The 11,663-nt window shown below is 36.6% G+C and overlaps 2 protein-coding genes across 2 annotated transcripts; both read right to left on the reverse strand.

Annotated features, from left to right (window-relative positions):
* Positions 1-1,771: 1,771 nt before the first annotated feature.
* On the reverse strand, positions 1,772-3,291 carry LOC146638056 (signal-regulatory protein beta-2-like). Its single transcript, XM_085359965.1, has 6 exons — positions 3,249-3,291; positions 2,795-3,115; positions 2,367-2,717; positions 2,142-2,270; positions 2,008-2,051; positions 1,772-1,903 (listed from the first exon to the last, which is right to left on the reverse strand). The coding sequence occupies exons 1-6, from the start codon at positions 3,289-3,291 to the stop codon at positions 1,772-1,774; spliced, it is 1,020 nt and encodes a 339-aa protein (XP_085216091.1).
* Positions 3,292-8,515: 5,224 nt separating this feature from the next.
* Positions 8,516-9,764, reverse strand: LOC146638057 (uncharacterized). The gene is made up of 5 exons (XM_085360026.1): positions 9,707-9,764; positions 9,166-9,513; positions 8,870-9,005; positions 8,723-8,792; positions 8,516-8,644 (listed from the first exon to the last, which is right to left on the reverse strand). The coding sequence occupies exons 1-5, from the start codon at positions 9,762-9,764 to the stop codon at positions 8,516-8,518; spliced, it is 741 nt and encodes a 246-aa protein (XP_085216152.1).
* Positions 9,765-11,663: the final 1,899 nt, after the last annotated feature.

The following is an 11,663-nucleotide window of genomic DNA, read 5'->3' on the forward strand; positions in this document are numbered from 1 at the left end:
CATTTCGGGCAGTTTGTCTGAAGTTTGTCCGTTCTGCGCTCCGGATAGGTTGATTCTGTTAAAAATTTTAATCGCATTAATCGTGATGACGCCGTTAACGCGTTAACACTGACTGCCCTAAAACAAACACAAAAACTTAAGAAATGATGATATAGACTTACAATTTGCACACATGTGTTTTCTAAATTCTATCACACACATCTATGCAAAAAGTGAGCGTGAGGGGCCCTCGGTGCGCCTGCTGCTGTGCTGAAGTCTCACACACAACCTGTCGAAAGGGGAGGGGGCGGGCTGCTTCCAAGTAGTGCACATTTCATTCATAATATTGTCACTCCAAGCCCATTTTGTATTAATTATTTTTCCTGGGTTGTGTGAAATCCCAGAAAAAAACCTTATACAAGGTATATGTCTATTAGTCTATTAGTCCATGTTGTGGGGTTGGGTGATACTAGAGTGCAAAATTACTGATGGAAAATTGACAGAGGGAGAGGGAGTGTTCGCCCAGGGTACCAAACATGCTAGGACTGTCCCTGAATGTAAGAAATGCAAATGTAAAGATTGTGAAATGTAAGTCATTACAGGTCATGATGTAATCACCGGGGATTGCTATGCAATGAGAGTTTTAAAAAAAAGGAAAACGAGAAAATGACCACAAGATTGTATGTACGCTGCTGTTGGATGAGACTCTTATAGTGAGCAGGAAAATGTAATGATCTGTCCTTCATCTGTCCATTTTAATATTAAGGAGAGCATTACTCATGAAATGTACACAAATAATGAATACAGCAGTTAGTTAGCCCTGAGTCAGTGTGGCGACCTCTCCAGAGTGTACCACACCTCTTGCTCTGTGATAGCTGCGATAGGCTTCAGCCCCCCAGTACCCTTAATATGGATAAGAGAAAGAGAATGGACAGATAGAAATCACTGTAAGAAAAATATTATAAAACCTCATTAACTCCTATCTTTTACTTTCAAATGCTAAAGGAATTTTAGTGATGAAAAATGTTTACAAAGCTGCAAAGCGAAGTTGAACAATAACAAGATTTGATAGAAGGTGTTTTATTTAATAATGTTGACAAACACAGTAACATTGAGAATAGGATTTTAGGACAATTCATTACAACTAGACTGCAAAATGATAAAGACAATGATGTACTATGATGCTTTCCTTTTTACCCTCATTGTTCTACATTTCTTTCTTCTGAGACACAAATCAACACTATGCACTGATCACAATCACCTTTTTTCTTAGCTTGAAATCTGTAAACTTCTCTCATGTGTGGTTTCCCTGTTTGAATACATCAGCACCTTCCTGTTAGTCTTTAGTTTCAGCTACAGTACTTTTCTTATACGTATTCACCCTTTACTTATTTCTCCAAGATTTTATCATCATACATCATAAAAATGAAATTTAAAAAATGCAGTTGGTACAGATTTAATTTGCATATTTACTACATAATTACCAAGAATGATAATCCCTTGCTTTCACAGATGTCTGTTTGTTTTTATTTTAATGGGTATGTGCTTATTTGGTATGCACCCTAACTATCTGAACCTCATACACTCCAGACTAAACCAGGAACGCTGCTGTTCAGGGCGGATCTTTACATGCATACAAACATGTACATTTTAATTATTAAGTTGCGATCAATCAAAGTGCATTTAAACATGCTGATAATAATATGTACACAAAGCCACATTATAAAAAGAAACAATTAGCTCTAAGCAAACATAAAGAAGATTATTTCATACCAAGGCATCATATATAGACCTAATCCAGCCCAAGATTCTTGGCAGCCATATAGATCTGCTGCCTCGTCACTGCGTTTGCACTCTTTGTTATACTTCTGTCAACTTCTATCGTGGTAAAGACAACAGCAGAAAACATCCATGTGTCCTCATTCTGGGAAAATGCAGTGCATAAAAAATATTAGAAACATTAAAAAGAAACTTAAATAAGAAACATGTTATATTTTTTAAGAATATTCTCAGCTTTAATTGCTTTACCTGCTGTTTTTTCTCATCACTAAAGATTTTCTGCAGGTCAGCAGCTTGATTGTGGAAAATACGGATAACAATGGATAAAACTCAAGATTTATATGCTTTTAATTAAAAAGAGAATTATGATTAACTTCAATTACCTTTGGGATGATCACTGTTGTTTATCTTGATTGTGTAAATGAGGACAGCAATAACAATCAGACTTATAACCACGACAGCGCAGAGCAAGAAAACAACTCTACTAGCTGTCTGTGACCACACACTGCTTTCTGCAATCATATTAAAAAGAAAAGGAAAAGATGAGATGAATGCCAAAGTGCCATTTGTGACATTTTTTCTAATTAATAGAGTAATGATAACATTACCTTGAACAAACACAGTAGTTCCACTTCCAAATAATATCTCCCTGCATGTGGCCACAGCACAGTAGTAAGTCCCAGCATCAGAGGAGCTGACGTTCTTAGAGAAGCGATAAACACATGTCTTCTGATGGTCAGATCTTTTCTCACATATATTACTTCTGTTTTTGTCAGTGTAGATGATGTTTGGAAGAGATTTATCTGATCCCTCTCTGACCCAGAGAATATTGAGATCTCCTGGACATGTCTTGTTGTCAGAGTCAGAGAAGACTGAACACTGGAGCGTCATTGTGTCTCCTGGATTTGATTCTATCAGTAACTGACTGACTGCATAGTTTGATGTCCTCTGAGCTTTTCCTGTGTAATACAAATCACATTCTCCAAAACATGCACAGAAAAATGTGAACATTTTTAAAAGTAGATTGGCTTATTACCTGTAACTAACAAATATATTCCACCCCATGTAGTTCCAATCCATTCTGTGTTTGTACAATGATAGTGACCCTCATCCTCTTGAACTGTCTCCAAAATGGTCAGGCTGCTAAAATTTGCATCATTATTTATCCGAAATCTTGAGCTCAAAAATCCAGGACTAAAATCAGCTTTAGACTGAATCAGAGTAACTATTAATTTAAGAGTATCCCCGACGCTCTGCTTGTACCATTTGAGTCCCCTAACGCTGAGCTCTTTGGGAATAGTGCATGTCAAGGTTGCTGGTTCACCAAGCTGAACAGTTTTAACTGGAACCAGAGAATCTGAAATAAGAGAAATAACATTTTGTTTGACGTTGTAACTTTCCAATGTAAAACTCTTTTATTCTGTATATGTCTATTTGACATGAAAATCCTTAACTAAGAACATTTTTAGACAAAATAAAAATGCACTTACATCCTTGGTGAAAAAAAAACAATGTAACCCAAAAGACGATCATCTTGGCTCTGCTTTTTGTTGGGGACCGTACTGGTATTTCAATGAGTGAAGGAGGTGGAATGATCGTTTTAGGTCAGTAAAATGCACCTGATTGGCTAACACAGAATAGATTCAAAAGTACATTTCCTGTTACATCTACCTCTGTGCTTTGTAAAACATATCACCTCTCTTTCATCTTCTATTGTGTTGGACTCTGGTTTTTAACACTGCCAACATGGTAACTATTTGTGTTCTTCGATCTTGAAATAGCTATAATGTGTCACACTGTACATTTCAGGGAAAATTTGTAGATTGAATATTGGCCAGGGGGACACGACATTTTACCACCTGTAGAGCTAAAGAGCAGGCTGAACAATGGAGATTTATAGTCTTCAAAAAACAGAATATTTGGCCATTTTTGTAGCAAATTTCATGAGAAACAATCCAGGATTATTCACATATTTTTACTCTGTATTCACAACGTCAATTTTTTGTTGTTGTTGTTTGTTATTAATGTATTTGAAATGATATACCACTTTTCTCAGCTTACTGACCAACACACTTTTAACCACACATTCATAAAGCACAGAATATACAGTTCTGCTCTCAGCATCACTCCTGACACTGTAGTAATCCATTTGTATGTGTGCTGCTCCACTCCTCCCCAATTTAAAAGGAAGCCACAAGAAGCAACTTATCCTAAAACAGAGAATGGGCATCTTTCAGTGTAGAACCACCACCACTCGTAATTTTCATTCATACCCAATTACCCTTGGCTTCAATCCTAGGTGTGTAAAGATTTAAAGGCCACTAACCTTGAAACCTTCTATCATTTAGCTGTAACGTGAAATTTTGTCCTTACAGTTTATAAACAGAATAATTGACAAATAGCAGCCAAGTCCAAATCCTAACTGAAACTAGGCTGGAATTTATTTATTTCTTGTAATGAAAGCCCTGGTCTTTTACACAGACCAGGCGTTGGTTGTTTAACAAAAACCAAGCCATAATAAAATGGCTGGCATAATATGCAAGAACAATACAGTCTGGAAGTCCAGAGGTCAAAATGGGACATGCCCCTGATAATGACCAAGCTAGGATTCTGTGGGACTTCCAATTAAAGACAGACAAGCTGTTGATGGCTAACCAACTGGAACAGGAGTGGTGGACAAGCAGAGGAAGACGGCCGTAGCGATAGCTGTAGCTGCACCGAATGACAGCAACATCAGGAAAAAGGAACATGAGTAGTACCGAGAGTTGGGAGGAGAACTCCAGAAGATGTGGAGGGTAAAGGTAACAGTGGTAATCTGAGCACTTGGTGCAGTGATCCCCCAAGCTAGGCAAGTGGCTCCAGTAGATCCTACGAACACCGTCCGAAATCTCTGTCTAGAAGAGCGCAGTCGTAGGAACAGCAAAGATACTGCGCAGGACCCTCAAGCTCCCAGGCCTCTGTTAGAGGAGTCAAAGGGCAAGACCGCCCACAGGAGCGAGAGGGTAATTGTTTTATATATATATGTTTGTAAGTGTGTTAATAGAGGGTTTATAAATACATGTTTCATATTGTAATTCATGTTTAATTCAGTTGTTAGTATTTTATGTGACCTCACCAAAGTGATAAGAATTTTTTGCCTTATGAAGCATTTATAAATAAAATTAAAATGACTCAAGACTCAAAAAAAGCCTCAGCCATCTTTACATCAGAAAAATGACACTAAAATGACAATACAGAACAGACAAATATTTATTTCCAGATGCAAACATGACCAATCTCAGGTTTGCAAATTATTAAATGTATGTAGGACCAGAGTCGAAGTCTTTAAGAAGAGTTTAAGAGAGAACAGTACACCGAGCAAGTGGAGCCACAGAGTAGCTTCACTTAAATGTACGGCAGCTTCTTCATTTATAATAAAATATGAATGTTATCACAAAACAACAGTGGACATTTCAAAGATCTTCATAAATAACTGCAAATGCCATAAACAAAGTTGCCACCATATTTAAATGATAATTGAGGAAATAAATGTTAGTTCATTCATGAGGTTCAACTTTCCTCTCATTTGTAATCTGTTAGGTAGCTTTAGTAAGATGAACGTGGCTTTTTGACCAAGCAGAGGCACGATATTTGTTGTCCTGCAGTGAGTTCTGTTGTCAGATGGAGCCAGTCTACAGAGCATATGGTACAACTGGTCTGTGGGCTACTCTTGTCTGTGGTTTTGCTGGTAAGTCAGCAAGCCACAGAGAAGCGCAAAATTATAACAAATACAGAGGTGAAACTGAGTGTTAAAACCTATGAAAAGTGTCCCCTCTCTGCTCTATTCCAGACCACTTGTCTGGAATATTCGGCAGTCACTTACGTAATCCGCTTCCAGTAACATTCAGTCAGGATCCTGGAGGAATCACTGCACACGCACGGTGGGTGAACCCCCTGTCCGACCGGAATCACAGGATTCTGGTCAGACAGGACTATAAAACCACCATGTCAGTAACCAGTAAGGTTCAGTTCTAAAGTGCTTCTGAAATAAACTAAGTAGTCAGGCTGTGTTTTCAAATAGGTGAACTCTACTGGGTGATCTTCTCCTCCGTACAATGAAAACTCAGAGCAGTTTGTCGGGATAAGGAGGTGATCAGATTAATTAAATATTATTAAAATAAATATTATTCACATCAATCTTAATATTACTATTAATAATACAATTTTATGAAGTCATCCAGATTCACAAGGTTGAGGTGGTTCTGGCATTTGACAAGGATGCCTGCTGGGCACCTCCTGGGTGAGTTGTTCCAGGCATGTCCCATCGGGAGAGGCCCCAGGGCAGACCCAGGACACGCTGGAGAGATTATATCTCTCGGCTGGCCTGAAAATGCCTTGGTGTCCCCCCGGACAAGCTGGGGAAGGTGGCTGGGGAGATGCTGCTGCCCCTGCGACCCGGCCCCGGATAAGCGAAAGAAGACAGATGGATGGATGGATAGATGCTGATTAATCTAAAGAAATGGAAACAAATTATGTGTTTTTGAGACAGACTGCTAGTAACAAAATGTCTAAAGACACAATTTAAAATTCATTCATCAAAATAGTATTTTATTGTTTATCAGTAAGTATTGTATTTGCAAAGGTGGGGTAATGGGTGGCATTACTGGAGGCATTACATAGTTAATTAGCTTTTTGCTCTATAGAGTATAGATTGCTGAGCAGAAGTCAAAATAACCACATGCCCCAGAACCAACAAGTACCTGCATCCCAGGAAGGGGTAGAACTGTCCAGTGGAGAGTGGTGACCAGAGATGGGCAGTAACGCGTTACTGTAATCTGATTACTTTTTTCAAGTAACGAGTAAAGTAAGGGATTACTATTGCAAAAACGGTAATTAGATTACTTTCCCGTAGGAACGCTGCGTTACTGTTTTACTAAAACCATGATTTTTTGCGAGAATGTCTCACGACAGTGACGTAAGCGAGTGCGCCGTTAGTGACAACAGCTGTGTGCAGATCAACAATGGATCACATATCGATTGTGGGAGAGAGTATGAGCGTGCAGCGTTTAAAGCGTGGAAGTACTGACCTTACTTTGAGTTTGATTCCATAAAAAGTGACAAAAACATTAGTGTCCGCTGTGCGTGGGAAGAAAACTTCTTTTTACAGCGAAAAAAACCCTAAACTTCCAAACAAGCACCGAGTAGCTACGACGTAATGGGAAACTCACAGAGAAACTCGCGGATTCTTCCACTGACCGCGGCACACCTGCACCAGGGTAAACCTCCGCCTACCGCAGTCCTGCTTTACAGGTGAAAATAGAGCAACAGGACCGCTGAGTCTTTGACTTTATTTATTTTCTGCTGTGTTTTACTTGCATGTATTTGAAAGACTGAGTGTAAACACAAAAAATATTTTATTTTATGTGCTGGAATGTGCAGAAAATAGGTTTAAATGTTAACCTAATTTATTCAAGTCAGAGAATAGTGCATATAATTAAATTTTTGCTTGATGCATAAAGTTAAAAGATTAAAACTGATAAAACAAGTTAAAAAAAGAGACTTTTCCATTTGATTACATTTTGTATGATGGATTATGCAGAAAAAGTAGAATTGGGCTGAAAGATCTATCGCTTTATCACCTCTTCAGGTTGTAAATCGTGTTTTTAAAAAGTAACTAAGTATCTAAGTAATTAATTACTTTTGAAAATAAGTAATCAGTAAAGTAACGGGATTACTTTTTTGGGGAAGTAATCAGTAATTAGTTACTGATTACTTTTTTCAAGTAACTTGACCAACACTGGTGGTGACCATCTCCCACAAGGATCAAGGTTCAACAAGCCCCAGACTCATTCTTTCCTTTTTGTCACTATGTAACAAAACTTGGTTTATATCACTTTATGGAATTCCAGTTATTTTGACTGTTGTCGAAGTCTGATTACTGTGATTTTAAAATTGGGTATAACCATAATGACTGACAGAAACTTAAATAAAACCATCAGGCCCCACCTCTGACTTAGATACTGTACTTGTAGCTGCTGCCTTTTTCCCCCAAGGTACAGCCACAGCATCCAGCACAGATGGGTCACACACTTGATTTTGCGTAGTTTTTATATTGGATACCCTTCCTGACAAAATGCTCCCATTTATCAGGGTTTAGAACAAGCAGAAAGGGTACACTAGCTTATGACCCATGAAGCGTTTTTGTTTCTTGAATTATTATACTATGAAGCCACTAGGCCTTACCTCTGGAGTAAGGAAAGTCGGCAAGTTTTTACTTATTTCAGAGTAGCCTAGACTAACTGAGTTATTGTCAAAATTTAAGTTTATTAAATTAAATTTAAGTTCATAGCTAAAAATATACACATACAAGAAAAAATGCCACACTGACTCTGTTTTAAGAAATTTAATTAAATAATTAGTGACTTTCTTGTACTGTTGATATTTTGTGTTATATTTTTGTATTAAACTTTATTTACTATCAAACAGGAAACTGTATATCCACTGTAACCACTTTTTACTTTCATTATATTCGTGAAAATAATGTATTCATGTGGATTACAGAGAAACACATCAATATACTAAATAATATTAAAGAACACAACAACACAGACTAAAACCATTCATAGATGGGATTCATACTGTTTTCATCTCTAAAATAGCTTAATAATATACTTTTTAGTCTTTGCACATAAACTGGAAATACAGTGTCAAAAATATACAAATAATTACATTTCTAACAAAAGTGAAATATATGTCCACATCCATGATGCTATAGAGCTTAATCCAGCTCAAGAGCCTTGACATCAGTGTAGATGCTCTCTTCCTCTGCAGGTTTTGTATCCTTTGTCCCCGATTTGCTCGCTTTTTTAAAAGTTGGTGCCGAATAAACCAACAAGTCCTCATCTGTCTGAGGAAGCAGCACATGTTAATATTTACACAGGTAAACATGCTGGAAGCTTATGGCTCTGTTTGTCCTTATAATTACCTGCTGATTTTCCTGGTCACCACTTGAAATTACATTTGTTTGCAGGGCAACTGCATCTGTATTGTCATTAAAAAAAAAAGCAGTAAAATTAGGTTATATTTTCCTAGTATTGATTGCTTGATGTGATGGGAGTGACTTTGCTTACCATTAGAATATACATATGAGCTCTTCTTTAGCTTCTTGATTGAATAAACTAGACAGGCTATAACAATCAGGCTTATTGCCAAAGCGACACACAACAGATAGAGAATTGTATTGTCCTTCTTTGAGCAGCTTTTCTTGACTGCTGACATAAAAAAAAGAAATAATGAAAGTTAACAGTAATTAAAATTGTTACCAAAAGTATTTTTTTTAGGCATTATAGAATAGATAAAAAAACTAAAATGTAACAAAATGCACAAATCCTCTAATTGCTCCATTATATAAAAATACTACTCAATTACCTTCAGCATCGCCTGTTGTTTTATTTCGAGAAAAAGATTCCACACATGTGGCCACAGCACAGTAATACGTCTGAGAATCAGAAGAGCTGAAGTTTCTGAAGTAGCTGTAGAAACATGTTTTTGTGGAGAGTGCCTCTGAGTTCCTTTCATATTCATCTCCACCATTTACATGAGTATAATTAGAACCCGGGTTAGATTGATGTGGTTCTGCGCTCAAACAGAACACGTTGTCATCTACTGGACATGTTTTATTCTGGAAGTCATGGAGGACCAAACACTGAAGATTGACTGTGTGTTCCTGATGGACAGAATCAGGTGGAGGAGTTGTAGTGAAAGGAGGCTCGGGTCCTAAGTAATTATAAAGAATGTGCAAAATCACTTGTTATTTTAGCAAAATTCAATATTTATTTATATTAACTATTTGGTGTTCACATGGTGGTACGCCTATTCATACCTCCATGCACAAATGAGCAAACAATCAATGTAAATTTACAAATTTTACAGGAATCTACAAACATTCTTCAGGTTTTTGTCTACTTACCTTGAACTTTTAAGTAGGTTCCATTCAAAAATGTTAGTTCTCTATTTGCTGTTTTCATACAGATGTAAACTCCTGTATCACTCTGCTGTGCTTTTGTAATATACAGATCAAATATTCCAGGATCTGTTACAGTTCTAATGCGCTGATCAGCACTCTGAGAGCTAAATGATCTTCCTAAGATTTTAGGAAAGTCTCCAGAAACAAGCTTGATCCAAAACAAGGTTCCTACATCTCTACGGGGGCACGTCAGGTTAATATTCTCCCCAACGTAAACAGTCTTTGTCTCGAAAGTCTGTTCATCTGAGCAACCTGACCAAAAACAAAAAACAAAAAGGGAAAAAAATCAGTCCACTCAGTCATCATTAATTTTGTTTGTCCTTTTAAATTTCTTAAATTTCATTACTTTAAATATATATTTGCAGTAAATATTATCTCTCCATATACTTACGACCAACATTGAGCATCAGGAATAAATAAAACATAACCCTCATTTCTGGTGTTTTGACTTGATACTGCTGTAATAAAAACGTAATTTAAATGATCCATCTAAATATAATCATATGAAGTGGGAGGAAACACTCTCAGTGCAGTCTGATTGGCTTCTCGTTTCGTTGGTTTTTCACTGCATTACCGTAGTGGAAACAATATGAACCATCTTTCCAACCTAAGCACATGAAACAACACCAAATGTAGGTTGTGTCATTTCATATTTAAGACTTGTTGTGGGTTTCTCAAAATGAAACTTACAGAAAGAATACATGAAAGCATAATTTTGACTCTCAGCTGGAAAGAAATGTGCAAAAACATTTTTTATAACTTTCATATTGAAATTCACATTGATATTGAAACTAAAGAGCCACAATTATATTTCCAAGTGAAACACATGAACATTTTAAGACCCAAAGACTAAAAATTAACAACATTTTAAATCATTAATAAAAGTTATTGTTTGATTATTGATTACAGGTTTTGCAGATTGAAATTGTCTGCAAAAAACATGTTTTCTAGTCTAATTAAGGTTAACAATACATGTTGATTATGCCTAGCTAAACAGCCAAATAAAGTTGTGATCCATTGGAATTTGATCAATATTGCACCTGATTGTTGTGGTAATTAACATTCACATGTTATTTAAGAAACCAACAGAAGAAAACTAATTACAGAAAACGGTTTAGTCTACTTGCTAGATTGTTTGAGAGGTGTATCCCTGCTGCATAAAGAAATTGAAATATCACACAAATAACATGGAAAATAATTTCATGATGCAGGCTCGGTCATCCAGTTAAGGAAGTGGTAGTGAAGGACATAATGTTTTCAGTGGGAGAAACGGTGAAACATTTCTCATTTAAATTTAAAATATTTTGAAAATACTGCATAAGTGTAATTTTTGATCATATGAAAAATGACACTTAAAAAGGGAAACTACAAATTCCTACAAATTCCTGAGAACTCCCAAAGAAAAGACAGATCTAATGAACATTTTAAGCACCTATTTAAAGCTTAAAAAACTACTGAAAAGAGTTCGTGATAAGCTTGTTTTAATTTTCAGAACAAAAAAAGTTCTTTCCATTGTTGTAATGGAAAAAACATTAAGAAATATAACTTTATGTTTTCAACTATCATTGAACAGCATAACCAGAATCAGTGACACAGAATCTCATCTGCATCCTGATCGTCAAAGTTCATAGTTTATTGTAATGTGTGAACTACAGAAAGAACGCCCCGCCTTCCTAATGTGTGAGCCAACCAATAAGACCACACCCTCCACAATGATGACAGGATATAAGTGCAATGCAATGTGTGGTGTTACGTCTCATCTAGGGGGTTGTGACCCATGAAAAAGCATAAATTTTTCCCAAGTTTCAGGCAGCAATAGAACCAACTTATCAACAATAAATATATGTTATATTTATTATCAACAGATTTAAAACCACAGGCATTTAGCATAATGTTAGAG

Source organism: Diplotaxodon limnothrissa, linkage group LG2 (assembly GCF_057381915.1).
Source record: "Diplotaxodon limnothrissa isolate DT_005_m linkage group LG2, D_limnothrissa_male_GT1.1, whole genome shotgun sequence".
Classification (NCBI taxonomy): Eukaryota; Metazoa; Chordata; class Actinopteri; order Cichliformes; family Cichlidae; genus Diplotaxodon; species Diplotaxodon limnothrissa.

Bases quoted from the DNA above. Each gene is read 5' to 3' on its own strand.
- LOC146638056 (XM_085359965.1), bottom strand. From the start codon at position 3,291: ATGATCGTCTTTTGGGTTACATTGTTTTTTTTTCACCAAGGAT. The intron at 3,116-3,248 runs GTAAGTGCATTT...CTCTTATTTCAG, and splicing joins GTTTTTTTTTCACCAAGGAT to ATTCTCTGGTTCCAGTTAAA. The intron at 2,718-2,794 runs GTAATAAGCCAA...TGTATTACACAG, and splicing joins AATATATTTGTTAGTTACAG to GAAAAGCTCAGAGGACATCA.
- LOC146638057 (XM_085360026.1), bottom strand. From the start codon at position 9,764: ATGAAAACAGCAAATAGAGAACTAACATTTTTGAATGGAACCTACTTA. The intron at 9,514-9,706 runs GTAAGTAGACAA...ATAATTACTTAG, and splicing joins AACCTACTTAAAAGTTCAAG to GACCCGAGCCTCCTTTCACT. The intron at 8,645-8,722 runs GTAATTATAAGG...CTGCTTCCTCAG, and splicing joins GTGACCAGGAAAATCAGCAG to ACAGATGAGGACTTGTTGGT.